The sequence below is a fragment of the Neopelma chrysocephalum genome, unplaced genomic scaffold, assembly GCF_003984885.1.
Source record: "Neopelma chrysocephalum unplaced genomic scaffold, ASM398488v2 Primary Assembly neopelma1_42, whole genome shotgun sequence".
NCBI classification, from domain to species: Eukaryota; Metazoa; Chordata; class Aves; order Passeriformes; family Pipridae; genus Neopelma; species Neopelma chrysocephalum.
This window is the reverse complement of record NW_020897700.1, coordinates 7,701,596-7,729,541: the sequence shown is the minus strand read 5'-3', so window position 1 is coordinate 7,729,541 and position 27,946 is coordinate 7,701,596. Positions and strand designations below refer to the sequence as shown.

At 38.8% G+C, this 27,946-nt stretch overlaps 2 protein-coding genes across 9 annotated transcripts in view; both read left to right on the top strand.

The window, feature by feature from the left end:
* Positions 1 to 8,000, top strand: part of TLR3 (toll like receptor 3) — a 45,203-nt gene extending 37,203 nt beyond the window's left edge. Inside the window, exon 7 of the mRNA XM_027676548.1 lies at positions 7,695 to 8,000. The gene's annotated coding sequence lies outside the window, so the exon portion shown is untranslated. The remainder of the gene's footprint in view (positions 1 to 7,694) is intronic.
* FAM149A (family with sequence similarity 149 member A) lies at positions 782 to 25,948 on the top strand. 8 transcript variants are annotated; one of them, XM_027676558.1, is made up of 14 exons: positions 782 to 803; positions 12,356 to 12,466; positions 13,470 to 13,602; positions 15,084 to 15,226; positions 17,450 to 17,575; positions 17,735 to 17,905; positions 19,705 to 19,895; positions 21,244 to 21,398; positions 22,455 to 22,558; positions 22,759 to 22,986; positions 23,302 to 23,422; positions 24,181 to 24,309; positions 24,726 to 24,807; positions 25,641 to 25,948. In XM_027676558.1, the coding sequence occupies exons 3-14, from the start codon at positions 13,513 to 13,515 to the stop codon at positions 25,712 to 25,714; spliced, it is 1,614 nt and encodes a 537-aa protein (XP_027532359.1). In that variant the 5' UTR covers positions 782 to 803; positions 12,356 to 12,466; positions 13,470 to 13,512; the 3' UTR covers positions 25,715 to 25,948. The 8 variants fall into 8 exon arrangements, with proteins under 8 accessions (XP_027532359.1, XP_027532353.1, XP_027532354.1 ...); XM_027676552.1 differs by lacking the exon at positions 782 to 803 and adding an exon at positions 1,143 to 1,341 and having other exon boundaries at positions 22,455 to 22,531; XM_027676551.1 differs by lacking the exon at positions 782 to 803 and adding an exon at positions 1,150 to 1,341.
* Positions 25,949 to 27,946: the final 1,998 nt, after the last annotated feature.

Here is a 27,946-nt window from a genome sequence, read left to right as displayed (position 1 = left end):
TGGTGCTGCTGTTAGGTTTATGTGCACCTATTCCATGAGGTTTCATCAGAACATATTTATTCCAGTTTTAAGAAAAAGGCCAAGAACATCCCAATTTCAAATCTCAGTCCTCTGCTTAGTGTTCCATGTCCTCTCTGTGTCAGCTTATTGCACTCCTTGATGTGCTAGGAAGACAAGATAGGGATAAAATCCCCCACTTGATACCTTGGTTTTTGTGTACTAGTAGCTGCCAACTTTAAATTGATAGTGTAACTAGTTGCTTGATGTGTGATCCTGAGGCTTGTACCTATAAAGCAGCTGTGCCAAGTTTCAGCCTCTGCTGTTCTTTTGGACACTGCCAAGGGCTGTTCTACATGTCGTATTCTGAGCTGGCAAAATGTTTGCCCTGTCTATAATACCAACCATTACAGTGTTCCCAAGTGCTGTTGGAGTGGTCACACTTCTCTCCATCCAGGCAAGAATCCAGTGTTGGAAAGCTAGGGCAAAGTTGGAAAAACTTGCCCTGTCCCCACTTGTGTGCCTCCAGTTGCCTGGCTTGTGCCTGCTGTGGGGGTTTTTAGCACAAGAGAAAAAGGTCATCCCTCTACTGCTCTCCAAACTGCATGGGATGATTGGGAGCATCTTTAAAGGCGCGTGTTGGCCTCCCACTGCTCCCTTCGGTGTCTGCCTGGTGCGGTGATAGAGGCGTGCTGGGTTCGGTCACTCTGGCTCCCCCCTTCTGTTAAAACCCTCTCTGCTCACAGATGTGAGCTAGGACCCTGCTGCCCTAGCAGATGGTCTTCGTTTCTGCTCCTTAATATTAGGCGGGATGCTAATCGGAGGGAACCCCCTCTATTTTGTCGGCTCGCAGGCTGCAGCAGGTTGCTGCGCTGCGCTGCGCTCGCAGGTGCCCGGGCCGGTGGGGGCGGCTCTCGGGCCTTTGGCCGGCGCGGTGCTCCCCGCCCAGAGCGGTGCGTGCCCGCCGGGGTTTGTTTCGCTTAGCAACGCCTGCGTGGCCGCAGGCGGCGGCAGCTCCCGCCGGAGGCCGCCGGCTCCCCCCAGCCGAGCTTGCGGCGCCGGGAAGGGGCTCCCGCCCGCCGCCATGAAGGTGGCGGAGCCGGGTCCGGGTGCCCTCCCGGCCAGGCTGTGCCGCGCCCCGCCGCCCCCCAGCCCGCGCCCCAAGTCCGGCGGGGGCCGCGCAGCGGGCAGGGGCGGCCGCCCCCCGCGCCCGGCTCCAGGCGCGGCTGATAAGGAGCCTGGGGGGCGGGCGGGCGCGAAGGGGCTGCTCATCACCCTGCCCGACATCGGGGAGGAGGCGGCGGCAGAGGGCGAGGAGGTGGCCGGCATCTCGCGGCGCCCCGCGTGAGTGCGCGCCCCCCACACCTGAGGGGAGCGGGGGAGGTGTGAGCCCCTCGCTCCTGGGGGTCCCCCGCACCTGGCCTTTTCTGCCCATGGGTGCCCTGAGAGGTGCGGCACGTCTCCTTGCGCAGGAATTCCCTTCCCCCGGGTGTATGCCGGAGGTAGGGAAGCGCACCTGCCTGGGCAGGAGCCGCGGTTCGTGCGGGGCTGTAAGAAGGGAAGCGCTGATGCGGCCCATGGGGCCCGCCTGAAAGGGATGGGAGTCAGAGCCCGGCTCCGCACGGGTGGAGGAAAACTGCCCGTTCCGAGGGGAACAACGCCTCGGGATGCACACGAAAGCAGGTCCAGAGGGAGCGGAGGGGGTGCTTAGCTTGAGCAGGGATACCGCAGGTAAAGATACCGCATGTAGGTGGGTGAGTCGTATCAAACTCTGTCCCGAAGATGCAGCTGCACATCAAGCAGACATTTCAGTCACTGTCTTGTAAAATTCTTAAGTGTTAATAGCAGGTGTAAAATTTAGTTTGGATGCTTCTGTAGTTTAATCTAAAAACTACACCTTGAAAGTGTTTAGGTTTTACCTGCACATTAAAGAAGCCTGTTAAGTATGTGTGCTTTAGGATCTGGTTGGTGATATTTTGCTACAGCAAAGGTATAGTAAAGTGGTTTCTTAAAATATTTAAAACTAAATAGCTTACTAAAGTCAGCAATAGTTGTATTATTGTATTGATGAATTTTTGTTTACTCTTACAAAAAAAAGCTGCGTGTATGTAATATTAGTACATAAACACCTATAATTGCTTTCTCTGTAGTACTAAACTATGCTAATCTTTGCTATTACTGACCGTTTTATTGGGCATTGATAGAAGTGAATATATTTTTGAGAGTTAAGTTTTTAACTCTTCTGGACTGAAATCTCTTTAGTACGCTGTTACACTTTCAGTTGGAATTTAGAACCTCTACTTTTAGTTTGGTTTCCATGTAGCATAACATTTAAAGTCAAAGCACAAAACCTCCCTAATGTACTTCTTTTATTTTCCCCTCCTCCGATCAAGAGCATTTTGTTTCATTCCAGAATAAATTGTAAGTTCTTTCAGACTTAAACTTTTACTGCATTTGTGTAAAATAGCAGCCTTTTGCTAATAGGGAGGTTAATTTGGTTTGAAGTGAATTGGCAAGAGTTCTGTTTAGAAGGTATTTGATGCTTTATATAAACAATACCAGAACAAATTAGTGTCATGTGCCCATAATTTTCCCCTAGTTGCTTCTTTTTTTAGTACCAAAAATAAAGCCAAGTGAAGTGCTGCGCAAGTTGGTATTCCTGTTGAAGTGCTGATGACTTTTATTCTTAAAAAAGAAAAGGATGAAATTTACTCTTAAAACAAACAATTGTATTGGAATGAAGAATAAATCCTACTACTTTAAAACTGGTTGTGTGCAGCTAAATGCTTATTTCGACTTGCTATTGAAACATTTCTAACTGATACCACCTAATTATTCCCAACTGTTATACTTTTGTATGCCTGGTGACATTTCAAATGCTTTACTCATAGAAGTTAAGGTCATTCTGATAAGGTATTATCTGTCTTAAAAAAACAAAAACAAAACCAAACCAGAAAGATGTAGAAGAAGGAATAAGATATATCACTTTGACGAGGAAAGTCTATACCTCCACATTAGCATTTTTTTAATTAGATGGTTCCACTTAAGCTTTTATAAGAAGCATCCTAATTAAATATTGAAAACTTTAGTATTCCTTGCCTACAGTTGAGATTTGAATTTGTGAGTTACAGAATACATTATTGATAGGTACATGTTAGAAGCTTTTTCTTTCCCTCCAAAGTTCCTCCATAACAAGTTTTATTGCTCTTTTCTTGCTGTTTAAAATGTTTTATAAGACATCAATGGCCAGTGTACTTTCATTAATAGCAATGCAATTAGAAGTAATTGGTTAATAGATGAAAAGATAAAATTTATGTCTTAGTATTTTTTTCTTAGGCACTGACAAGTTGATAGCAAACAAAATACTGTAAGAATGCAAAATAATGAAAATCTGGCACTAGTTTCTTCTTAACTTTTCCAAGTATTCTGAATTTTCTGAGCTCCTCAACTACCAACAACTGGTCCTGATACTGTATAGGGCTAAACTATAGCAGCACATTGTGAGATTTTACATTTATTATTTATTTACATAGTGATTTCATATCCTTTTAATTACATTGAGGGAACATTAATGAATAAATCTTGTTTTCTTCATAATGGACAAAAAAATCCACTTTTTAAACTCTTATTTTAAAAAAAATGCTCTGCTATAAAAATTAAATTTCTTTGGAAGATAATAAGATGCTTTATGCTATACTTACACAATATGCTGATGACACCAAGATACATAGATTGCTTTTTAAGAAATATTATTATTGCTATCCTAACATATTGCAATAACTAGCAAGATAAGAGCCCTTACCTGGTCTAAAGTAAATTGGGCAAGGCTTAAGTTATATTTCTTAGGAGTGGGTAATATTTTGTAGAAACTAATCCTACTGATCCTCTAACACAGGGAAAACATGTTTGTGAACTTGGTGCAAGAAGGGAAGCTTTATCTGTGAGGTAAAAATGTCATGGTCTTCTGTCAACTTTTATTTCTCAGCAGCTCAAGCTTTGGCCTTCAAAATTATGAACTTTGAAAATATGGGTATAAGTAATTTGATGAGCTGCAGAACAGAGTGGAAACTCTGATTCCCTGTCTCCCGTTTTAAGCACTAAAAGCAATAGATCTCTTTCACATATGTAATGCATACTAACAGAGCATTGCAGTGTTACTTAGCTGGTCATTTCCATTTTTGTACTGATCTAAAAGAGTAAATATAGTCATGTGGTGGTTTGCCGTGGTCCATTTTTTTCATTGCAAATAAGTCTAAAAGAGCGCAAAAATAAGTTTTAATTTTATATGGTACTACACATTCATCTATATCTTCTAAGTGGATAGAACTAAAAATAATTCCTAACATATTGAAATATGTAACATGAGGTTTTTGGAAAATCTTTTGAATTTTCCAGCAAGTCACAGAGTCATAGAATGGTTTGGGTTGGAAGGGACCTTAAAGATCCTTCAGTTCCATTCCCCACGACATGGGCAGGGACATCTTCCACTAGACCAGGTTGCTCAAAGTCCTGTCCAACCTGGTCTTGAATACTTCCAGGGATGGGACATCCAGAACTTCTCTGGGCAACCTGTTCCAGTGTCTCACCATCCTCACAGTAAAGAATTTCTTCCCAATATGGAATCTAAACCTACCGTCTTTCATTTTAAAACCATTCCCCTTTGTCCTATCATGACATGTCCTTGTAAAAGTCCCTCTCTAGCTTTACTGCAGGCCCCCTTTGGGTAATAGAAGGCTACTCTGAGGTCTCCCCAGAAACTTTTCCAGGTTGAACAGCTCCAACTCTCTCATCCTATTGGAGGGGTGCTCCAGCCCTCTAATCTATCTTCATGGCCCTCCTCTGGACCTCCTTCAGCAGGTCCATGTTCTTCTTATGCTGGGGCCCCCAAAGCTAGAGGCAGTACTAGCTAATCAGCTAGAGAATGAATGTCAAAAAAAGCCTAGACCCTAAAACCAAAGGATCTCATTTTTGCTCTAAGTCCTTTTATTGTTTTCAGATGCTGAAAACTTACTCTTGTGTACATTGAATATTAGCCTGTGTTGTATATAGGAAACTGAGATGGCATGTTTACAACCAGGCATATTTCTGATGCAGTGCTCAATAAGTTGGTTACTAGGTCAGCCATGGAAAGGAGAAGAGGAAAGGCCCTTGGCCCATGTTGTTACACTTAACTGTCATCGTGAACACAATCTTGTGAGTTGGGGGACTAGAAATGGATTCTACTTTATATATTTTTAGTCATTTGTTAATGTAGAGTTCAGTGTGCAATTGTTTGTGGGATATGATACTTTTTAGTTTAGATTTGGCCCATAGTGGCACCAGATCAACTTTTTTTCTTCACCAATATTTTTGGTAATGGAGAAGATTCTTGGATCCTGCAGTAGTTTGGTGGAAGTTTCTGGTCTTTTCACTGATGAGATCATTCCTGTGAGCTTGATCAAGATCTAAAGGAATTAGAGATTTCTCTTCTTGACAAATTACTGAACTTGGGACTGAATGCTGAATGAGTTAGTTTATTCTTGCTGTTGCTATAATTTTGTTGAAAAAGTTTTGAAGTGGTGTGAATGTGTACTTGTGCATGTGTGTACACTATATGGAAAATAAGAGTGGGAATTTCTGTGCTGTTTTGGCTCCTTCCCTTGAAAACACATGTTCATACTGTGCAATACATGTGCGCACAGACTGTGTGTTGGCACAAACTATACCTGATAGTTTGCTCTAAAATGGAAGACTTAAGTAACCAATACAGGAAGCAATTGGTAAAAATCTCTGGGTTTTTATTGTTTTTCTTTTTTTCCTCTTACCCTTGTATTTTTTACAAAAGCATGTTCTAATTAGTTCCTAAAAGCTCTGAAAGTATGTGAGGATTAACACATAAAAAGCTTTTTAGCATTTTTGCTAAATATATATACACACATACACATTTTATGCTCCAATCAGAGAGTTTGGAATGTTTTTGGTAATTTTTTTTTAATTCTATAAACTGTAAGGGATAAATCCTAAATAGTATGCTTTAAGCAGTGGTATGTGTTATGTTGCAATGAGGTCGTTTAACAATCTCTTAGAATATTGTTACAGTGTTTTCTTCAAGATATAAATCTTCATAGTAGTGAGGCAAAACAAAACACAGCATTCAGTTGTATGGTCAACAAATAACTGTCCGTTGATAAATAAAACAGAAGCACACATAAAAATGTTTCATAGTTTTAGTCAGTTAAAAATATGGGATTACATATGTCAAGGTTGAACAAAGTTCTGTCTCTCAACTTTCCAAGCAGTGCAGAAGTAAAACATTACCTATGCATAGCTGATGAGATGGAGTACCAGCAAGCCATGTGTACTGTTTTAGAGAATACATGTTTGGAGTATTTACAAATATACAATTACAAAGTATGTCTGATTTGTAACCAAGGGAGACACAGTCCAATAAAAATATTTAATGTGACCAGTTGCCTGAAGTCGTACTGACTGCCAGATATTTTTAGTGACATAACCATGTTGCAGTTCTTTACAAAGCGCATATTGGGAACTTTTCTACACCAAAATGTAAATCCCTATGGATTTTTTATTATGGGTTATTACATGACATTAAGAATCCAAACCTTTTGTCTTGCTTTCTATTTTACGCTGTATATTTAATGGCTTTCATGATCTCTCCTTTTCATGTTATTCCCTCTCTTCCTCCAGCTCATTGCCTTTCACAACATTTTCTGAATGCGTGAAAGTTTTTACATCCTTACTTTTCCCTCTCCTGACTAGGTGTACTGAACTCTTAATAGTCTTCAAAATACATCCTCTCTTGGCCAAGTGGACACCTCGGGATAGACTGGTTACTGTCTTTCTGTCTCCTATCTAAAAAACACCCTCCCATCTCAACCCTCACCAGAAGTTTTAATTATTGTTCAACCCACTGAGTTTAATTTTGATTCCTTTATGATCTTCCTATGACGTGAAATTAAAGTGTACATCGTAGTGTACATAATTTTTTCTTCTTCCTGTATGTATGGACACACAGCTCAAATGCTGCTGTGCATGTTTATTCAGTTCATAGTTCTAATGTGAGGTGAAAGATGGCTAGCTGCTAGGTCACGTAGTGGCATTGTGTCATACAGGCTGCAGCCAGCAAGAAATACAGGATTAGCACAGCAACTTGATGTCTCTTCTTAACCATTATAAAGTAGCAGTGTGCATGAGGGGTTTCTCATGGATGTGCAGCAGGAGATGACCTAATTAAATTCTGTCCATCATCAGTGCGTAATGCCTCTGCTCGGCTGATACTCCTCTGTCAGGGTTTTGGCTGGGATAGAGTTAATTCTTCTCTTAGTAGCTGGCACAGTGCTATGTTTTGGATTCAGTATGACAATAAATTGATAACACAATTGTTGATTGTTGCTAAGTGGCATTTACCCCAAGTCAAGGACTTTTCGGTGTCCATACTTTAGAATGTCATGCTCAGTATATAAATTGGGGGTGGGGGTGGTGATGGTGTTGTCTCTGTGGGGCCCATTACTGCTCAGGGATGGACTGGGAATCGGTCATTGGTGATGAGTGATTGTATTGTGTTGTGCAATTGCTTGTTTTTTCTTTCTTTTTTTTTTTTTGTTTGGTTTGGTTTGGTTTGGTTTTGTTGGTTTTTTTTTTTTACCAAGAGAGTTGAGTTTGTGGGATAGGTGAAGGGTTGTTACTTTGTTTTTCAGTAGCGTCTTTCTTCCAATCCAACACCATGGAAGTCACACTATAGAAAGGACAGAAGAGAAATTTCTAAAGTCTGTTGGGCTACAGAAGCTTTTAGCAGTATGATGTGACATCTTGACATCTCAAGCCAGGTGTGTTTGTGGTTCTAGAGGATGGAGAATGGTATTTAGTATACACGAACATATGCAGACTAAGGTCTCCCCATGCTTGCATTGCTTCACTCTGTATTGTAGATACTGTAGAGCTGTTGCCACACAACATTTCAGATTAATTTTTTTTAAATTCACTGTTCAGAGGGAATGAAGTTCTGCACCTGTTCTTAATGATTTATTATATGTCAAATTTTCTTCAGAGATGTATAAACAGAATGGAAAAAAATGTTCTGATCTCTGCTGATGAGAGAAATCTATTTTAAAAAGATATTAACTGGATTTCCAAATGTACATCAGTAACAATATATATTAGGAAAGCTGTGGATCACTTCCAAGTGTTTTGTTAGGTTGCTACTTCCTCCCTCTGTGTTCAGATACTTGATCCTGCAGCAGTAAATGCCTCCTATCAGATATAAAGAAATAAAACACCTTCTCGAAGACACTAATTAGCATTCTTTATTATTGCAGTTAATTAAGATGATAGTATTTGCCTTACTGTTGATTCATAATTTATATTAAAAAGTCAGATTTACTTCTACAATATCTTGCTCTCAGAATTTGTTTATATTGCCTAGAACCAAGTATTGTACTTGCATTTATATTTTTACAATGAACCAAGATTAGAAATAGGTTTAAAATTATACATATAATACTCCACAAGTTCATGCCATCTTAAAGGCTTTATAATTTTGAAATGCATTCAAAATTTGCAGAAGAATAAAATTACTATGTACAAATAAGTCTGTCTTTAAAATTGGAACGGTTTATTGTTACTTTGTTTTGTAAAGGTAGGAACAGAATTTAACGCAGATCATGGTGGTTGTCCTGGTTCTGACCCTTTACTGTGCACCTACTGGAATTACCTCAGCTAAACTATTTCAGGGATGTCTTTTCAAGATATCCCACAATTGTCTTGACTTTGAGAAAGCTGAGGCACAGGGACTGTAAGCAGGAACAGGCGTTGTTGTCATCTACTTTTATTTTCTTTGTATTGCTGTAATAAGTGATTAAAGGCTGAGCCAAAGTGACTTCTTTTAACAGCAGTAAAAGTCACTGGATCTGTCTCATAAAAGGTCCAAACCTCTGAAGGAAGAATTCAGTGCTGCTGTATTAACTACATGTAAGTATGCTCAACCCTGAGCACCGTTACAGTAGTGTCTTCAGATATGACCTCTTCTAGGATCTGCAGTGATGTTCAGTAGTCTGTCATACTTAGCAGTTTGTGGTCACTGAAGTTGTTGGAAGGGAGTAAAAGTGCTCTTAGTATGCGGAAAAAGGTGTATTTTTTGTCAAGAAATATGGTGAGAGTGTACCATGGTTGATTGCAATCAAGTTGGACAGATGACTACTTGACCTAGAGGGAAAAGGATGTGTGTATTTCCTATGAACTTAGTATTTTCTGAGGTATAAATATTCAACTACAATGCTGCATGCTGGAATATTTTTCTTTTCTTCTTGCTTATGAGCAGATGTGCTTCCTCTTCCAAGAGAGGCTTTCATCAGATGCCAGAATTTATGCACGGGAGCTAGAGATGAATGGAGCTAGTGGATTACTGGAGCTACTGTAAACTTGCAGCTGACAACCTATGCTCTGCTCTGGCACATGTGATGTGGAAGATCAGTGATGTGCACAGGGATAGTTTGGAGGAGAACTCAATTAACAAGGAAAATTCTTTATTCAGTTGTCCAGCACTGCATAATTTTTGTTCATCTATGAAGGTGGGGGAAACCCCTTCTGGGCAGAAGACCATAAACTGGGCCTCTTTTGGCTGCGCGTTGAGAGGCAAGAGGCGGAGGAGATGTACACCGCCCCCGTTCAGGCTGAGGCTTTAACTTTGCCGGCGCCCCTTTTTGCGGGGGAGGCCTTGCCCCGGGGTGTGTCGCGGCGCGGGGGCCCCGCGGATGCAGCGGGCGGGCCGCCCCCGGCCGTGCCGCGCCAGGGCGCTGCGAGGGCCGCCCGGAGCTCCTACATGCGCGGGGCGCGGGGCCCCGGCCCGCCGGGCAGCTACGGCAGCGGCCGGGGGCTGCTCGTCGTGGGGTGAGTGCGCGCCGTGGTGCTGGGGGCTGCGGGCCATGGCGGCGGGAGGGCTGGCGCGGTGTAGGCGGACGGCGTGATTGTTTTGTACCGTCACCATTTAATGTCCGCAACTGCAGAGCCTTTGGCGACGGCTGGGAGCAGTCGGGAGCTGCGGCAGCTCCTGGTGTTTGCTCGCCAGCGCAGGGGAAGTGATGCTGTGGATGTGCTGGCAGGGATTTTTCCTTTCGTCTTATTTTATTGCAATAATTTTCTGGCACAACTTCTAATGGCATGTGATCCAAGGAATCAGGAGACGTAGCACTACAACATGCAGTGGAACAATGTGGCAGAAACACTATTTTGCTTCATCTTACATCAAGTCAAGAGGAAACAGCCTCAAGTTGCGCCGAGAGGGTTTAGATTGGATTTTGGGAAAAAATTCTTCACTGAAAGGGTGATCAGGCATTGGAACAGGCAGCTCAGGGAAGTGGTGGAATCCCTGGAAGGGTTCAAAAAACATGTAGATGAGGCACTTAGAAACAGTTTAGTGGTGGACCCGGCAGTGTTAAGCAAATGGTTGGACCCGCTGATCTTAGAAGTCTTTTCCAACCTTGGTGATTCTTTGATTCTCTGTATTATGTTGTTAAGTATAATGCTTATATGTAGTTTCCAAGAGAAGGTCCATGAAATATTACTGGTGGCATTTCTGGGTTTTTCATGTTTGTAGGGTCAGGTTTCCTGCAAACCCCGCCCCCCCCCCCGCCCACCGGGTTCTTTAGGAAGTCAGAAAGTCTTACAGATACAGGAGGCCCAATCCGTGTAGTTAGCTTACGTTGCCAAGAGTCTGTCAAGTAAATAAAGCAGCTGGAATTCAAGAGGAAAGGATTCTTGTACAGGCAAATGACTACAGTATGAAGCAGAAGGTAACAGTAAATGGTTTCCTTATCCAGTGGTGTTACATTGGAATCTGTCCACGGCAGTTTGAGCTAGTTGACCAGGTAAAGACATGAACAGTGAAGTGTGAAATCTTGGTGGTGATATTAAGCTGTGGAAAAATACTAAGAATGGAGATCAGATGTGATAATATTGAATGACCTTGTAAGGCTGCCTGAGCAATAACCTGGCAAATGAAATTACAGAGAAATATGTACAGGAACAGAAGGAAACAGTATTCTACGTAGAAGATGGGCTGTGAGGTCACTGTTACTGCCTGAGAGGTAGATTTTGGTGTTAGGACAACATAAGACTCCAGTCATGGAACAGGACTGCATGAATTTTCATAGAGCCTCCTGGTGCTGACTGGCCAAAAGCAGATACCTAGGGAAGAGCTAGGATATTTTGAGCAAACACATAGAGATGATTTCCACTGCTTTTGTACTAACCTCCAAGAATTTGCAACTGAAGATCTTCCCTGATGAGAAGTTCAACTTCTGATGGGTTTTTGGTGTCTTATTCGCTAAGATATAGGAGTAGCATTTGTGATGTAGTTCATTTGAGTGGGGAGTTAGAATTTGTATCTTTGTAATATGTGTAATGGCAAGATAAATATCAGGATAGAAAGAAGACAGCAGTCCTAACTATTGCAAGGCCAAGCTACAGTTCTTGTCTAAAGAGATGAAGAAAATTCTTGAACTGTTAGCTCTTTCCTTATAGTTACTCATTCACAAATGTACTTTGATGCAGTCATGCTACTGTTCACAGTTATGACCTGAGGATTTCATGGGATGAAAATAGGAACTTTCACAGGTAAAGCACTCCGTTGTTATAAAAGTGTTTCGGAGGAACTCTTTGACACATCTGTGTATGTTCTGAAGAGGTGGGCTTAGCGTACTGATGACAAAACTTAGTGGGATTATAGAAAGATGTGGTTATAAACAGTTTCCATTAAAAAAAGCTAAAAACAAACAAAAAAACCCAACCCCCCCAAAGAAACAAACAAACATTCCTTCATTAAAACATATACTAAACTAGTTTTAGTAAAGACCTTATCTCGTATTGGCCTTTTTAGCCACCAACGCGCTTGCAAAAAACGTGGGTAGAGCCCTTCCCAAATCTTCGTTCGCGAAGCCTAGCCATGATGATATTTAGTAAAGACCACTGTTTGCTTGGCAGCTTATCTGTAACTTCTGTTTATGTGGAGAGACAGCTGAGAAGGTTGACTTATGTTAATGATTGAACAGAAACGCACAGGTAAATTACTGAATGGGCAGTTACTGGTTTGTGCCTTTGCTCTGTTGCTGCAATTGTGAGGTGCTGCTACATTTGTATGTGCTTTGTGCAAAGTTTAAACTGCACAATTGAAGGAGGATGCCTGTGGAGTTAAGCAAGTCTATTTTAAAACAAGGTAGTTTGTTTCAAGCAAATGTTTGTGTTGGTGGATAGGATTGAAAAATTCAACAGAGTAGTTGTCTTCCCCCCCCCCTCCCTCCCCTCCACTGGAAGTGCGAATTAATTTTATTTAAAATTATGAAATGATGTGTTTCTGTGTTTATAGGAAGGGACTGTCCAGAGGTTCCACAAGTCGGTGTTTCTCTGGAAAAAGTGGAGAGTCTCTTCCATCAGTTTTTGCCAAAAATGTGCAGGAAGCCATCGACAATTATACTTGGTATGCATGTACTTCTGTAACAGTACTTCATTAATGCACTTTTGACTTAGACATTTCAAGATTAGGATCAATTTTCTCTAGTCATGCTTCTAGTTATTCTCATGGATAATAACTGTTGCACAACCTAATTCGGGATATAAATTGAACTAACCCATTTTTTGGGTAGGTGAGTTAGTTAGTTAGTTTGAACTTTACTCCCTATTTGGATTATGGATTTGAGGATTTTGAGACCATAGTAAAGGTCACTGATTAAGTCTGGAAGGAGAGTCAGACTTGATGATTCAGTTGAAATCATGCTTGCCAATGTTGCAGGTTAGTTAACTTTCAAGAAGTTTCATCTCGGATGACACTGGTTAGAATTTGCCTGGCCTGCACATTTGATTGCCATTACTTTCCCTGCATCCCAGCATGGGTGGTAACTGGCAGGGACCAGGTAGGGCTTCGAGGACTTTAATGCCAGAGTTCAAGATTTAAAGTACACCAAGTTTAACAGCATAGAAGGCGCTGCATATGGATATATAATTCAGTAGTATTTGAAGCATTTGTAGGGATCTTGTGCTTAGTTTTTCTAATGTTTTCTTGTGATGGCTTCTAATGGAGTTAAAGAAGGCTTATGTTATCTATAACGTGTGGTTTTTCATGGGGTCACTAGCTGAACTGGTGAAACCAAATAATTGTTAGAACTGGAAATATAGGTACATGGGTACAGATATATTTAAATACATACACACATATATATGCATATTTTAGAGGGCCCATACAGTTGCAATGATATATATATACATACAAAAGTATAACAGTGTAGGAGGAATTGCCTTTAAGTCAGTAAATGGTACTGATAGGAGCAGGTATTCATAGCACTCTACTTGAAAATGTATGCTTGCACCTCTTCAGCTCAACAGGAATACGTGGTGCTGTCCATTTACATGATAGGTTGCTTTATTTTCAAAATGTTTATACAGAAAATAATTGTGTTTTTCATTTTAATTTGTCATATTTTCAGTGAAACACTTTCATCACTTTCATCTAGTGGCTGTACAACACCCATGGAGTTGAATAATTCTTGGTCTGGAATAAACAGTTATACTACTGGTTTGTCTACTGAAAGAAGTTCGGTTTACTCCTGGAGGGATGATGTACGTCACAGAAACTTTTACAGTTCCCTTTCTTTAAATATTGTAGAAAAGATTAATATTTACTGAAAATGGGCATGCAGCACCTCATCCATAATATCCTAGTGATTGAATAAATTGAATTAATTGAATTTTTAAAAAAATAGTTTTGTTTGCAAGTTGGTATCAGTGCAGCTAATGTGTAACAAAGAAAAATGGGATAAAAATTTGAAATGATGAAGTTTGAGGAAAACAAACCTGTTTTACTGAAGAAGGTAGGCTTAGGTTTCTGAGTCCATCAGAATGATTAAATGTGTTTTCAAATACTGCATAATGCAGGTGATGTCTAAATTGAATTATTCTCAGTGTTTTCAGTTATAAAGTACATTCATGAACATGTGTATAATTTTCCTGGTCTTGGTAAATATTTAGCTCTTACATAAGCTCAGTTCTGTTTTGTAGATGATGCAGAGAGAGGTTGTACCTTTTATGGAGGCTGACCTCTGAGGCGTTCCTGGTGCAAGCTGGCAGTATTGAATAAATCCAAAAGCATTGCAGTTGCTGCCACTTTCATTTTAAAAAGCCTTCCATGGCTTGTAGTCGTAGTTCTGCCATTTTTCTTGCATAATGTCCTAACCTTTAGGGTACTGACCCTGTCTGTCGCTGCCAGCCCTTCAGGAGAAAGCCTCACTCTGGGTTATACAATAACCTGTATGAGAGTTATTTTCTCATTCCTTCTCGGTGTGATCCCTTCTGTAGCCTGAAATGCTTTGAAACATTCAGCTGGAAGCGAACAAGCGTGATTTAGGCCCTGAGTATTACCACCTTTTGTAGTATATCGAAGTATCTAATGTAAGTGACAAATGTCATTATGAACAGTGCCCCAGCTGAGGAACCCTCAGCCAAGTGCTTGTCTCCACATCGCTGGATAAAATTAGGCACTTCCCTGCTTTTTTCATATCCCTCTGTGCTCACCTGTCTCTGGTTGCACTGATTTGTGGATTCAGTGAAGAGGTGTGGAAGGGCATTTCTCACACTGAGACTGTTTCCTAACCACCAGACTAGGTCATGCAGATGGAAGGTGCCCCCTCTTTGCCCTCTTAGCTTTTTTGCTCAGAAAGAGCAGGGAGCTTTGATGCCTTGGGTCCCAGAGATGCAGTGTGCATGCTTCATATTGGAGCAGGGAGCAGGCTGGTAGTCCAGACACATTATAGCTTTTTTTTTTCTGTTGGCTAATCCTGGGCAGCTGCCAGTTATCTGTTAACATCCTAGAAATGTAGGCTTCTAGTTTCTTTTTGCTAAATCAACTTGCTCAGATCAGCTATGTGGGATTTTTTTTTTTTTTTGCATTGTGGTATATAAATTGTGTGTCCCAAATAAATGGTCTGAACATGCATTCTGACATGCTCAGCTAAATTGATTCAAGTTGTTTTGTTCTTTACATATTGTGGTAATTTTAATTTAGATGCCAATTTGCTAACAACTATTAACTTTATAATATGTAGGAATTTGATAAAGCCAACACACAAAGAGTGCATCAGTTATTTTTGGAGATTGATGAAATGCTGTTTGAAGGAAAAGTGACCACCCAAACGCAGAGCTTGCAGGTTGAATGTGCTGATTGGGTTGAACAATTTCCTCACCTAAGGTAAAGAAACGTTTTGCTAGTACTAGTTTTCATCAGTTATCATTCTAATTTGAATTTTTGGGGTACTCTCTTATGGATTGTTCATGATGTATGGCATCAGCAACACTTATGCATTCAAATCTGTATCTCTGGGACTGAGCTGTGTCATAGTTGCACAGTAAGTCTGGAAAGTGGTGCTTTAGCACTAATGCCCATTATTTTGCTTAGTACAATGATTGCAGGCAAAGGTAATTTAGCAGGATGTAATGAGAAAATAATAACACACCATTTTCATAATGACTTTTCCTAAATAAACAACACATGTTGTAAATAAATATTTGATTTTACTGTAAATGAAAACATACTACAAGAAATTCAGTAATTCTGTAATTGATTCTTCTAAAAATTAATGAAATATGAAGGGCGACCACATGCCTCACATATACTGCACAGCCACAACATCCTCCTAGGCATGTAAAACAATGTGTTATATTAACCCAGCAATAACCAATGAATAGATATGAGGATGCTCACATGGTTAATGAGAATTGCGTTGCATAGATGTGCAGAATTTCTAGGCAGCCTGATGACTGCTTCTTGTAACACAGGGGACAAGTCAGTGTTGCTCTGCATTATACTGTCTTGCCTTTGTAAATGGTGGCATGACATTCTTTATGAGATGTGGTTACTCTTATTCTAAACATAGACCCGCATGTGTAATGACTGTCTTCTAGTCAATAGTTTGTTAACACCATTGAAAAGAATGCTGTCAATAACTGTGGTATGCTTTCAGTGCTTTTAGGTAATTCGCAGAGGCTTGGTACTTGTAAATATACACTAAAATCAACTAACAATTTCTTTGTCATGAAAAAGGGAGAATTGTCAAATAACTGAGGCGGTTTTCACTAGCATCAAGCCATGTTTTGCCTTGTTTACATACTGTGAAAATTAATAGAGCATGCATAAAATGGAGACAGATTTTTGTGCTGTGTAATTCAATCAAACTATTAAGTAATTTCTCTATATTATTTAGGGTATTTTCACTGGGTAGAATTTATTTTAAGTGATTCCCTGTATGTAGTATTTTTTGATTCAAATCTAATGCAGGCAATACCAACCAAGTCCAAGAGGTTGAAAGTAAATTGAAGAAATCTGGAAGCTTCTGCATCATTTGCTACTAAGGGATGTGGTACCTCTCGTGATTTAAAAAGAAAACAAAAGTTATTTTCACTTATTCAGATGAAACCTTTAAACTTGGTGTGTGTTGACTAGTTACTGAGAAGAATAGCTTCTGGGATGCCAGATTTATTTCTGAGTTGTGCTTCAAATTGCTTGCTGGCTGTCCTTTTTTTTTTTAATTTATAAAACAGCTGTGTTGATATAGGAATATGTGGCTCAACATGTGCGAATAAATATACTCAAGAACTGTCATCAATAAGAGAAAGATCAGATCTATTAAAGAGAAAGCTTTTTGTTCTTGGCTTACAAAATAAAGAGTGAAAAAGGCCATTGCTTAGAGCTTCATGTGGCATAGAGTGTTGTTCTGTAAAAGGTAGTCTCAAAAAAACGTGTTCAGGTGAGTCTGGACATTGCTGCTTGCACTGCAGATTTGACTGGTAAATTCTACTGAGATCCCTCATAAATTCTAGTGAAAAACAATTCAGTAAGGAAAGATTATTTAACTATACTGTGTTCAGAAATTATTTTATAGCATAATTTTGTGTATATTTATCAGAGTTGCTTTTACCTTTTCTATCTATCCCTCTACACTATGCATTTTGGAGTTCCTGCATTTTCTGAACATGAATTCTAGCCTTTATTTTCCATGTAAACATTCTTGCTTAGCACTTTTGCTCATTGACGGATACTGAAGTTGGATAAGTGAAGGCACAGCAGATATTATTTGTCGTCTGCATCCATTTTTAAATGTTTCTTACAGAGTTTTGGTAAGAAGGGAAGTGTGTTTATCTGGCTTTAAAATAATCTAACAAGTTTGACTATTTGCTCTTAAAATTTATAAACTAGAATCTCATCTAGTGTAAATCAGCTTAACTTTAATGACTTAAAAACTAGGTGATGTTGATGTATTACACAAGGCTCTGAGCCCTCCATGAGTTGCTTTTGAAAGCATATGTAAGGTGTGCTTTTACATTTCCTACTGTTTGCAGGTATTTGTATTCTGGATCTTTGCATATGGCATAGGCTTCCATCTAAGAAACTGCTTGTTCTCTCCTTTTTATTCAGGGTTCTAGGAAAGCAGCTTCTAGTGCCAAAGGATGAAGGCTTTCAGCATTTTCAGAGCAGAAATGATGCCTATGTGGATACTAAGTGTCTGCCTGGCCTCTGTGAATATACTAGTAATACAAAAGAGTATGTTGATTTTTTTTCAAGTTTTTTTTTTTGTCTTCCCCCCTTCAGAAGTATGTACAAATACTATTTTTGTATTACTGAAACATATCAGTATAATTAAATATGCACTTTCTTCTTTCTTTGAATGTTTAATTCTCATTTTGTTGATATTTTTTTCAGGCTCTGCATTTCAGGCTCTAAACTGATCCCAACAGCATCTCCAATACATAAATCACTGGATTCAAGTTCCACTAGGATTTCTGACTCAGCCATGTATTCCTTCCTGGAAGAAGAAATCTATGATATGGATGGAAAAATAGAAGAATATCTTGCCTTTGACAGCAAGGAACTGTAAATAACAGATATATGTATTTTTGAAGAATATAATGAAAAATTATCAGTGAACCCTGTCAGGGTTCATAAATTGTGTTTCTCTTCTGTAAGATACAGTTCCTTCTGTCCCTGTGTTTGGTAGCACAGTGGTCAGAGCACTCACTGAGCATGTGGAAGATTAGGTATGTTGTCTTTCTAGTGGTTCAAAACTCACATCTTCCGTGTCAGAGGGATGTGTCTTAACCACTAGTTGTTTTGAGGTGTTTGGTGCATGGAGATTCAGTAAAAAGAATATTTAATTTTGAGATGGGGTAGAATGAAGGCATCCCTTCTCCCCAATTGAGTGCCTTGAGCAGCAGGTTGTTTAGGGCCATTATACTGTACATTCTCTTATTGTCTGCCCTGATAAAGAATCTTAAATTCTTTCAGTGCAGTGTATTACAGCTTTGTGAGGAGAGCTGCTGGTTGCAGCCTGCATTCAGAGCATTTTTATGAGGGGCAGGAGTTATTTTCTTGACAGTCAGCATAGGTTTCCTGTGAGCCAGTTGAATGTTCCATCAACTAGGCTACTGGGTGAATGAAAGATCATAATAATATACCGTTTCCTAAAAGGCCTCTATGAGGGGAAAACTTTGGTAAGACTAGTTGGGCACAAAGCATAGCTTTTTGTGCTAAGGCCTTATGCAGATTCAGGACAAAGACATGGTTGTCCTGAAAACCCAAGGAACCAGACTGACACCCTTTTAGTCCTGGTTTTGAAAAAGAGGGCTGGGGTTACTGCCTTTGAGAATACTCTTAGTATTCTTCTCTCCTCATTTTGCTAAGCAAGCAGATTTAATTTGGGAGGGATACTTGTCTGAAGGTGTGTTTCTCTCCTTTGTGGCTCCTTCATGTGCCTCTTGTTTTCTTCAACTCTGAAATACCTTGTTCTCCGTAACTAAAACATTAGGCATTAAAAAACCTGATATGAAAATAGCGTGGTCATATTGTGATTTGGACCGCTCAGCCATGTTTCAGTTATAGTTAATAATTATGCAGTTAAGTTTGAGGAAGAAGTGAAGAAGTGACTGAGAAGAGAAAGGGAGATAGTAGAAACCAGTATGAATTTGGAATCATCTTTATGATCTCAAAAAAATGCATTCCTTAGAAAGAAATATGATGGCATTAAAAAAAGAAAAAGGTGAAAACTTCCTTCCTGAGAGGCATGTTAGAAGACCAAGTTAAGAAATGTTATTGCAATGTGCTACCCTAAATAGGGAGGAAACAGAAAAAAAACCCCAAAAAACATAACTGTCCTCACAGCAGTGGAAAGGAAGAAGGTATGTGTAAGGCTATAGGCTCTGCTATTCTTGTCAGACTACAGAAATCCTTTAAAGTTGTTTTGTCTTTGATCTATGGTGGAGTACTGCAGATGTGTGCAGGTACACAGGGCATGATAAAAAAAGAAATATTCTATGTTATAGTCCTCCTGGCAAATGCAACAGATAATAGTTCATTTATGTTACTGTAAAGAGTATAGGATTTAGTCTCAAATGACTAAGTGCCATGTATAAGTGCCATACTTTTCCTAGAGCTGCAGATCTTTCTGTTGTAATGCCCTGATGGGATTCTTTAATTTTTCGACTGCAAGCAAAAAAATAAAAGAAATCCTTATATGTGTATGATAGGTTCTGTTCCCATAGGTGCATTTGAATTTGAATTTTTTGGCGATCTACAGCTGACTGCCTTTTCTTCTGTATTTATGTTTCTGTATTGGAAGGAAAGGAAAAAAAAGGCAAACCCCATAAGAGTTCTTTTGAATTTGTTTCCTTTATTAGTGATGATGAGAGTTGGGAACAAAAGAAGATGCGTCTCTCTGAGAAGAGGAGTAAGCGTGGCATTCCCCCTGTTTCTCCCAATGCCTGTATCAAAGATGCTGTGGCTTCTGAAGTATTTGATCATGTTTGGAGCAGTGTCATTGGAATATTGGAGGAACTGATTAAAAAAAATTGGGAAACTAGTATCCCAGGTATCTGATATTTTCAAATACGGTGTTTATTAAATCTAACTCAGAAAAGTAATTCTCCCCTACCTCTTAAAATAACCAAATTTTCCAAGCTTTATTTAAGATAACCAGTGCTGGAGCACTGTAAGATATGTAATGCCTTGCCACGAGAATGTGCGCACACACACAACGCACACATGCACCTAAAATAAAAACTTCTTTACTAATTTTCAGGGAGTTTTTTATGAGAGGTGGAAAAAAAGGGAAAAATACTGACTGAAATAGCTTCATTTCGGGAAAGCATGTTTAAAAAAATAAAAATCACTGGCTTGAGATGCAGATTGATGCTGTTAGCAGGGAATCACTGACGATGTGATGTGAATCTGGAACCTAGGAATCAAAGTCTCCTAGTCCTCATTGTTTGAACTTTGTTAATAAAAAAACCTTTAGGTAGGAGATAGACAATCTTGCTGACATTAGGAGTTCATGAGTACAGGATGAAGAAATGGTGACGCATGTAATTTTATTTTATGTTTTCATATTGTATCGGACTGTAGCAAGGAAAATTAACTAGAAATGAAAATCTATTTATTGTGCATATATTGTCTTTGGAGGCTGAGGGAAATTTCTGTTCTTTCAATGTACCTCAAGTTACCTCAAGTATTAGGTACACTCAACCTCAAATATAAGAGTACAACAAAGTAAGAAATGGCAAAATTTCTCAGAATACTTGCAGCATCAGAATTTAACATTTCAGGTGTTACTGAAATGTAGAAGTTCCTTTCACACCACAGGCGGATTGTTTAGCTCTCAATATTATAGTTTAGGGAGGATAGCTTAGCAGTATTACAATAGGTTTGCTCTTCTATCTTTTTGAAGGTCATGAACTTACGACAAATAGATAGTTACCAAAGTATCTCAACTAGGAAGGAAAAGAGTTTGTATTTATAATAGAAATAAGATAGTAGTTTATACCCAAAATGAAACACCATGTAGCTGCTGTCTGACAAGGACACTATCAATAGACTTTTTGTTTTATATATATTTTTAAATTTTTTTTGATGCTTAAAAAGAAAAATCTTTGGGGATTTTAAAATAACATTTCAAAGTCTTAGCAATATTTCCTTAAACACCCACCTCCAACTCTAACTCTATAGACAAACTTGTATGTCAGTGTCAGAGAAAGCATAAACAAATGGGAATGCTTTTAGAAAAACATCATTTATGGTAGATTTTTAAATAACATGGAAACTTAAAAAGATATTAAAGTCTTTATTTACTGTGAAGTGTAATATTTTTTGAACCCCAACAAAGTATGGCTAGTAAACAGAAAATTCCTCTTATTACATCTACTTTTTTTGCTGTTGTGCAGAGTGTGACAAAAAATTGGAAAAACTGAAAGCTGTTACAGCAAAACTGCCACATTTGCCAGCCATTCATATTATAACAGATGCTGGGAGCATTCCTCTTTCCAGAGGCTCTGAAGCACGGAGTGTATCTTTTGGGCCTCATTCTGTTTCATCACAGGTAAAAATAAAAAATAACTTTCTGTCAAATGGTGTTCTTTTTTTCTGCAAACCTTCAACAGTCTTGGTTGAAACTTGAAAAGGCTCTTTTTTCTGCCCCTTTTGTATTGTTTTTTTATACCAATTAGATGTGCTTAGAGTCATCTGATTTAAAATGCGGGTTAATTAAATGTGCATTTTTTATTTGTTGTCACTTGTTTTTCTTTGGTGGTTCTTAAAGGTATCATTTACCCCTAAGATATTGCTGCAGTTGCTTTACGAAGAGAGTTTTGTTAGACTATATTTTGTCCTAGACTGTATTCTGTCCTTAATTTTGCTTTATTGTGGTCCAGTCATTTCTTCTTGATAGAATTAAGAAAACAAACCCGGCTTTTCCCTGGACTGCAGGGATGTGAAGTTGCAACTTCTTTTTTTCTGCAGTACATCCACCAGCACGTTGGCACTAAGCCTAACCTGTCTGTGGAAGCTCATGTTTATATTGATAAAATGTTCTATTTTGTCCAGCTTGCTGCCTCCTCCGTCACCTGCTTTGCACGTACGTTTCCTTTTTCAACCACCACTTCTGTTTTTTTTCTCTCTCTATTGAGTTCAAGCAACTTCATTCTCTTCCATCTGCTCTTTTTCCATGCTTGTTAAGCAGTGAGATAAGGACCATGGAAAAGATAGATACAGGAGTCTTGCTTCTCCCCTTTGGTGTGCTTTGCTCTGTAGTGCTCCCAACAGCCAGAAGTAAAATGCTTAGATAAATAATTCCTAGACCCTGTGCCCTGTGCTGAGGGAAAATGGAGACTTTGGAGAATCAAACTCTGTCTTCAACTGAAAGAGTATTTTAAATTGAATTGCACTTCAATAACAAAATTATGAAAGTCATATTCGTAAAAATCTGTTTAAAATAAGTGAAATTACATAGTTGCACCATCTACTACTGAGAATTCTATTAAACAATATCTTAATAGAAACTTTTCTAAAATACAAGTAAAATATCTCTTAACTATGTGCTTTTTGAGGTCTTCCTTCAAAAATATAAAGGTTAACACATAGTTTTTGCTTTTCATAGGTTCAACGTTTCTCCAGCAACTTCTTTAGTGATTTGAATGGTGTGATGACAATTCAAGCAAAACCACTCCAACAGAGGCATGTTACCAGAGTAGAAAAACTACAGTAGGTTTTGATATTGACATTTTCAAAATAATTCATACTGCATAAAAAATGTTTTGCAATGGGAAAAAGGCAATAAAAAGGCAGTGATTTTGTTTGTATGTATCACTGATGTGATAGTGATTTGCAGAGGTTGAAATGATATGCTGTTAAGGATAAAAGGATTCTTGATTCTAATTCATAATTTCTTTCTCTTTCCCTAGGAATGAGCAAGAAGACAAACAGCAAAGCACTGCCTCCAGTGCTCCTAATTCAGCACATGCTAGGCTGGGGAGAATTTCTGATAATAGTGTTCTGTCATCATCTCGGGCACTGCTGACATCTTCTAGGAAACTACCAAACCATCGGAGGTTACCTTCTCTCACCTCTGACCAACTCTGCTCTAAAGTTCCTAATATGTACAATGAGGAAATCCTAAGACAGACGAAATTGTGAGTTTTTAATTTTATTTTTGGGTTTTCTCAGAACTTTACTGAAATTTCACCAGTGAAAGGTTTTGCAAAATACTTGAAAACTAAGCCATGATTTGTTATTAATTGTAGAATTCAGAGAGGAAAAGAAAGCAAGCTGAACCATGCTTTTTTGAGGAAAGGCATTTGTTTTATTTTTTATTGCTGTATTAGGTGCTGTTATGTTTTGTAGCCAAGCTCTATAAAGAAATGTACTACTTTATAATTTCATGTTGCTTCAGTGAAGAAGTCTGTAACATGAATTTTCCTAAAAGAAGAACACTTAAAATTCTGTAGGGTTGCCAGCTCAGATCGTTTGTCTTCTGCTCATCCACCTGCAACCCGGAACAAGCTACCACCAATAAATTCTGAGGCTCTTGAACAATATCTTTCAATACCTCGACTGCATCAGAGCTCTGTAAGTTGTTTGCACTTTTGTACTGGTGAAGAACTTCAAACTATTTAGAAATAAACTACTCTGTGTCACTGGTTGAAAGGACCAATTTTACAGTTTGTTTTGGTTTGTATTTCATAGATGGTTTTAACATGCTAATGTGAAATTACACTAGGGTATCATTACAATGCAAGAGAAGTCAGTTTAAAACCTCAGGTCACAAACAGATTACAGTGGAAGGACTTCTCTGGCAACAGAAAAATCTGGTTTAAAAAAATAGAAAAACGAAAAATCAGCAAGATAGTAACCTTGCACGTTTATGCATCTGGATTTAAAAGGCTCCTTTCAGTGTTTTATTCATTAATGTTAAGTTATAAGAAGTAGAAAATTATGCTGACTGAAGTAGAAAAGGATACCAACTGAACAAAACAGATCATCTTACACTGGCCTATTTTTGAAGGTTGGGGAGGTCATAAATTACCAGAATGAAAGTAGATTGGCATGTTGATATTATTCTTCTTCTGAATAATATTTTGAATTGAGACAAATGTAAAATCTTTTATTATTTTAATTAATATAAGCCTTTGGGAATTATAGACTAGTATTAGGAAAAGTCTAAATGTTTTTCTGTTTGAAAAACATGAGAACCCTTAAATTGGTATTTTTGGTCAGTAAAAACATATTTTTCTTTTCTCCTTGTATACTTTTGTGTGGCAACAGAAAAGAATATTTTAACTGATTCAATTGCTGCATTCTCTTAATGCTTTTTTAAATTTTCTTAGCATCAAGGACGATATGCTCTTAGCAGAGTGTCAAGTGCAGTGCCTCGCAGGACAGAGCAACCGGCACTCAGAGAAAGAACTGTTACTGTTAATCAATTTTCAAGGCCCAACACAACTCATACGTTCAGGGTATGTTACAATATAAATAGAGACATGTCAAGGGGAAGAAGCTTTCACTCATGCCCAGTGTTGATCTACAGAAGGTCTCATTTCTCTCCTGACTTCTGATGTACAGGTGTTCTTGCTACCTGTAGAGAGGAGAATGTTAAAAGTCTTGGGGAGGGTGTGGGACTATTGTATGAAGAAGAATTTTTTTTCAGGTCTAATGCATCAGACTGTTTCTTTGAGGGTTGTACATGTGTTAGAGGTGTGCAGTCTTCCTTTGAGGGGGTCTGTATGCTGGAGGTGTACAGTTTTAGTGCTGCTTGGAGCTTTGAACTTTGGTAGGATTCAGTCTACTGGATTAGATCATGAAAAACCTCATAAAACCATTTCAGTAGATAAGTGTATCACACTAGCTAGTAATATATCTTCCCTTTTTACAGAGAGACACATCTCAGAAGAGATCACTGACTCCCATGGATATTGCTAACCACAGAGGGATGGGTCAAGGATTTTTGACAACAGGTAGGCAAAGTAAGAATCACTTGGAAAGTAAAAGGCCAGAAAAATCTATGAAGCCATTATACAGTCAAAAAGTGAAGTGCTCAGGCGGAGCCATCTTGGCATAAAAGAACAGGTGTGCTTGGCAGGATCTTTTGAGTTTGGTTTTGCAGTTTCTTCTCACTTGGTCTGAGTTAGTCCTAATTGATTGGTAGGAATCCTGTAAAGCTTCTTTTTGTTGTTATGACATGAAAGAAGAAGGATTTCCCCTCATCTTGTGTCTCTCCGTCTCTTTTTTTTTTTTTTTTTTTAGTATTTCAGCATGTTTACAATTATGGCAAGAGTAAGTGATGTACACATGCACAGGCTAGATATTTTTGCAGCTGCTAGAGTAGTAACACAGATTCATGCTTGTGAGCTGTTCATGACAAATTTTACTTTAGCCCCTAAATTAGTAAACTTTTTATGTGAAAAAAAAGTTTAGAATATGCATTTTTAATAGAAGTATAAAGCTCTCTTAAATTAAAAGACAAAATCAATATTGACTTGCAACTGTGTCTTTCAGTTATAATACCAAAAAGAGAGCAACCCTGTGTGGCTCATTTTGTTTCATATTTACAATAAAGCTGACTAGCTAGTTCCTGACTTACTTTGAGTCCTTGTATATAATCCTTACTTGTTTGAAAGTTCCTTGAGTTTAAACAATTATATAATTGACGTAATTATATAAAAGGTGATGTAAAAATAAGGGTAGGTTAGCAAACATTGATCTGAGCAGACTCGCGGAAGTAACTTATACGTAAACTTGGAGTGTGTTTCAGGAACTATGACAATTAACAGTGTTTTATGTTTTCCAGGCTCACAGCTTCACTACAGATCTGTTCAGAGAAATCCTTCAACCTCAAGAAAGAGATTTCAAATTGCTTCTTAACCCATTTTAGAAAGAAACAGAAACTCTCTTCACTGAATGACTGAGTGAAGCACTAAATTTGCCACCTAGTATCTGTGTGTCATAAAGAAGGTGTGCAGTATGCTGGTCCTTACTGAGCCTTGCGATCTTCAGGATGTCTGCATTGTCTTCTTTTAAAATTGTCTGACCAGAGGCTAGATTAAAAATTAGAGCAAAACGAAATAAATGGTTGAGGTGTCTGCTCTATTTGCAGCATCAAGATGTTGCTGTTGGACTTTCTTCTCAGGCATTTCTCCTTTTTCTATCTTTCATAGGGAATTGTTATTCTGTGTATAGAAGTGAATAAGTTATGTTGAGGCTGTGAAGTCCTGCTCCCACTTTTTTTGTTTGCTCAGTGTTAAAGATGTTCTAGTCTATGTAAACATCAGTCATATATAAAATTTATACTTTTAAGCAGGAGTTTGCAGTACTTCCTCCTTAATCAGTGTTTCAACATTTCTCTGTTCTTCTGCTTATAGCAGTTGGTTTCTTCCAAATATTGTTTGTCCCTACTTTTTCTTTGTCGTTTAATTCTTTTGTAACGGAATTCATTCATTGCTTTTACTTACACTGTTCTAATAATCAATAACTATGGGAACTGCTGGGATAAACTTTGTTTACAGGAAATAATTTTTTCCCTGCCAGTCCGAACATGCTTATAGATTCCGAGCAATTGAACCAGCATGCTGACAAGTCTGTAAGACTGTTCCCACTTCTTGAGATTTCTTATAAAATAATGTGTGTTATTGTACAAATTAATCATCTTTTGAAATATGTGAGCCTTAAACAAGAAAATATGTACTTAACTGATGAAAGCATCATTTCATACCTCTTTGTGTAGACCCGAATGGGAAGATCAAAGAGGAGACTTGGAGTTGTGTTCTGTCCAGCAAACAAAGCACTGATCAGATCCCTGGCTATTAGTACTGTGAGCATTCGCAGTCAGGGATTCCTCCTTCCATCAGAGAGCCAGTAGTTGAAGCAGATGTGTTTGAAGTGCTTGTTGAAGGGTAAAGGAAGGACAAGAAAAAGTTACTTGCCCAAATTGTGCAGTTAAGACTAGTAACAGTTTCTTCTTCTACTTAGGAACTAATACCAGTTCTCCTCACTTTTTATGAATGTTCAAGGATTGATAATCCAAGGCCCAAAGCATTTGTAATGTATATTTTATATCTATACTGTTAATCAGATTTCTGGTTTTTGTAAATGGTTTGTAAGCACTGTATTCTTTTGAATACTGGCTTAGTATTTGTCTTTGACTAAGTTTACTCACTGGTGATGGTATGGTATAGTATCTGAGAAAGCAGAATGCTTGAACTTTGGAGTTGCAGAGCAATTTCATACAGTTGCAGGTCAATTTGATGAAGTTTCTTCAGAAATCTCGTGTCAAAGATGACTTAACTTCCAAAATTCACTTTCCAAAAATTCCAGAATTAATGCTTTCAGCAACATGTCCAAAATATACTTTTGCTCTTGTGAGTGCTTCCTCCTGTATTGTACAGACCTTGACAAGAATGCAGAGAAGCGATGGCAAAATGTGTTCCTTTCCATCTTGTACTTTGCATTTCATAGCAATGCAGATCTTATGTTGTGAACTAAATGAAAAGATGAACATGAGCTGGTCGATTCTGTAACAACAGAAGTGTAACCGGTCAACCACTGAGGAGTGGTTCATCATCTGGCGCTTTGCAAAAGAGAGAAGATTGCTGACATCTGTGAAGCAATGGAGCTCAGTCAGTTGGTTTCTATATAGAGAGAAGAGCAGAACAACAAACAGTCTGCTAATTACTAGAGCAGCAATGGAATGCTCTCAGCTGGCCGGAGAGAGGGAAGAGGAATGTTTGCTGTCTACCAGAAGTATTTTAACACTTTTCCCTTTTTGTCAGTTTTTGGGCACCTGACAGAATCACAGTCATCTTACATCCTGATAATCATCATATCGTTGACTCATTCCATGTTGGAAGGGACCTCAAGGATCATCTGGTCCAATCTTTATTGGCAAAACTTCTGACTGTGGCTATAACAGTCTAGACGAGATGACCCAGCACCCTTCCCAGCTGAATTTGAAGTGTCCAGTGTTGGGAAATCCACAGCTTCCCACATAACGGGATCATTCCAATGGCTGATTGTTCTCATAATGAAAAATTTTCTTCTTGTATCCAATCAGAATCTCCCCAAGTATGACTTGCACCCATCACCCCTTGCTTTTTCCAT

What these genes read in the sequence shown, in the direction of transcription:
- FAM149A (XM_027676554.1), top strand. Translation starts at nt 9,815, where the DNA reads ATGCGCGGGGCGCGGGGCCCCGGCCCGCCGGGCAGCTACGGCAGCGGC. An exon ending in CGGGGGCTGCTCGTCGTGGG is followed by an intron (nt 9,883 to 12,355) that starts GTGAGTGCGCGC and finishes CTGTGTTTATAG; the next exon opens with GAAGGGACTGTCCAGAGGTT. An exon ending in GAACAATTTCCTCACCTAAG is followed by an intron (nt 15,227 to 17,449) that starts GTAAAGAAACGT and finishes CTTTTTATTCAG; the next exon opens with GGTTCTAGGAAAGCAGCTTC.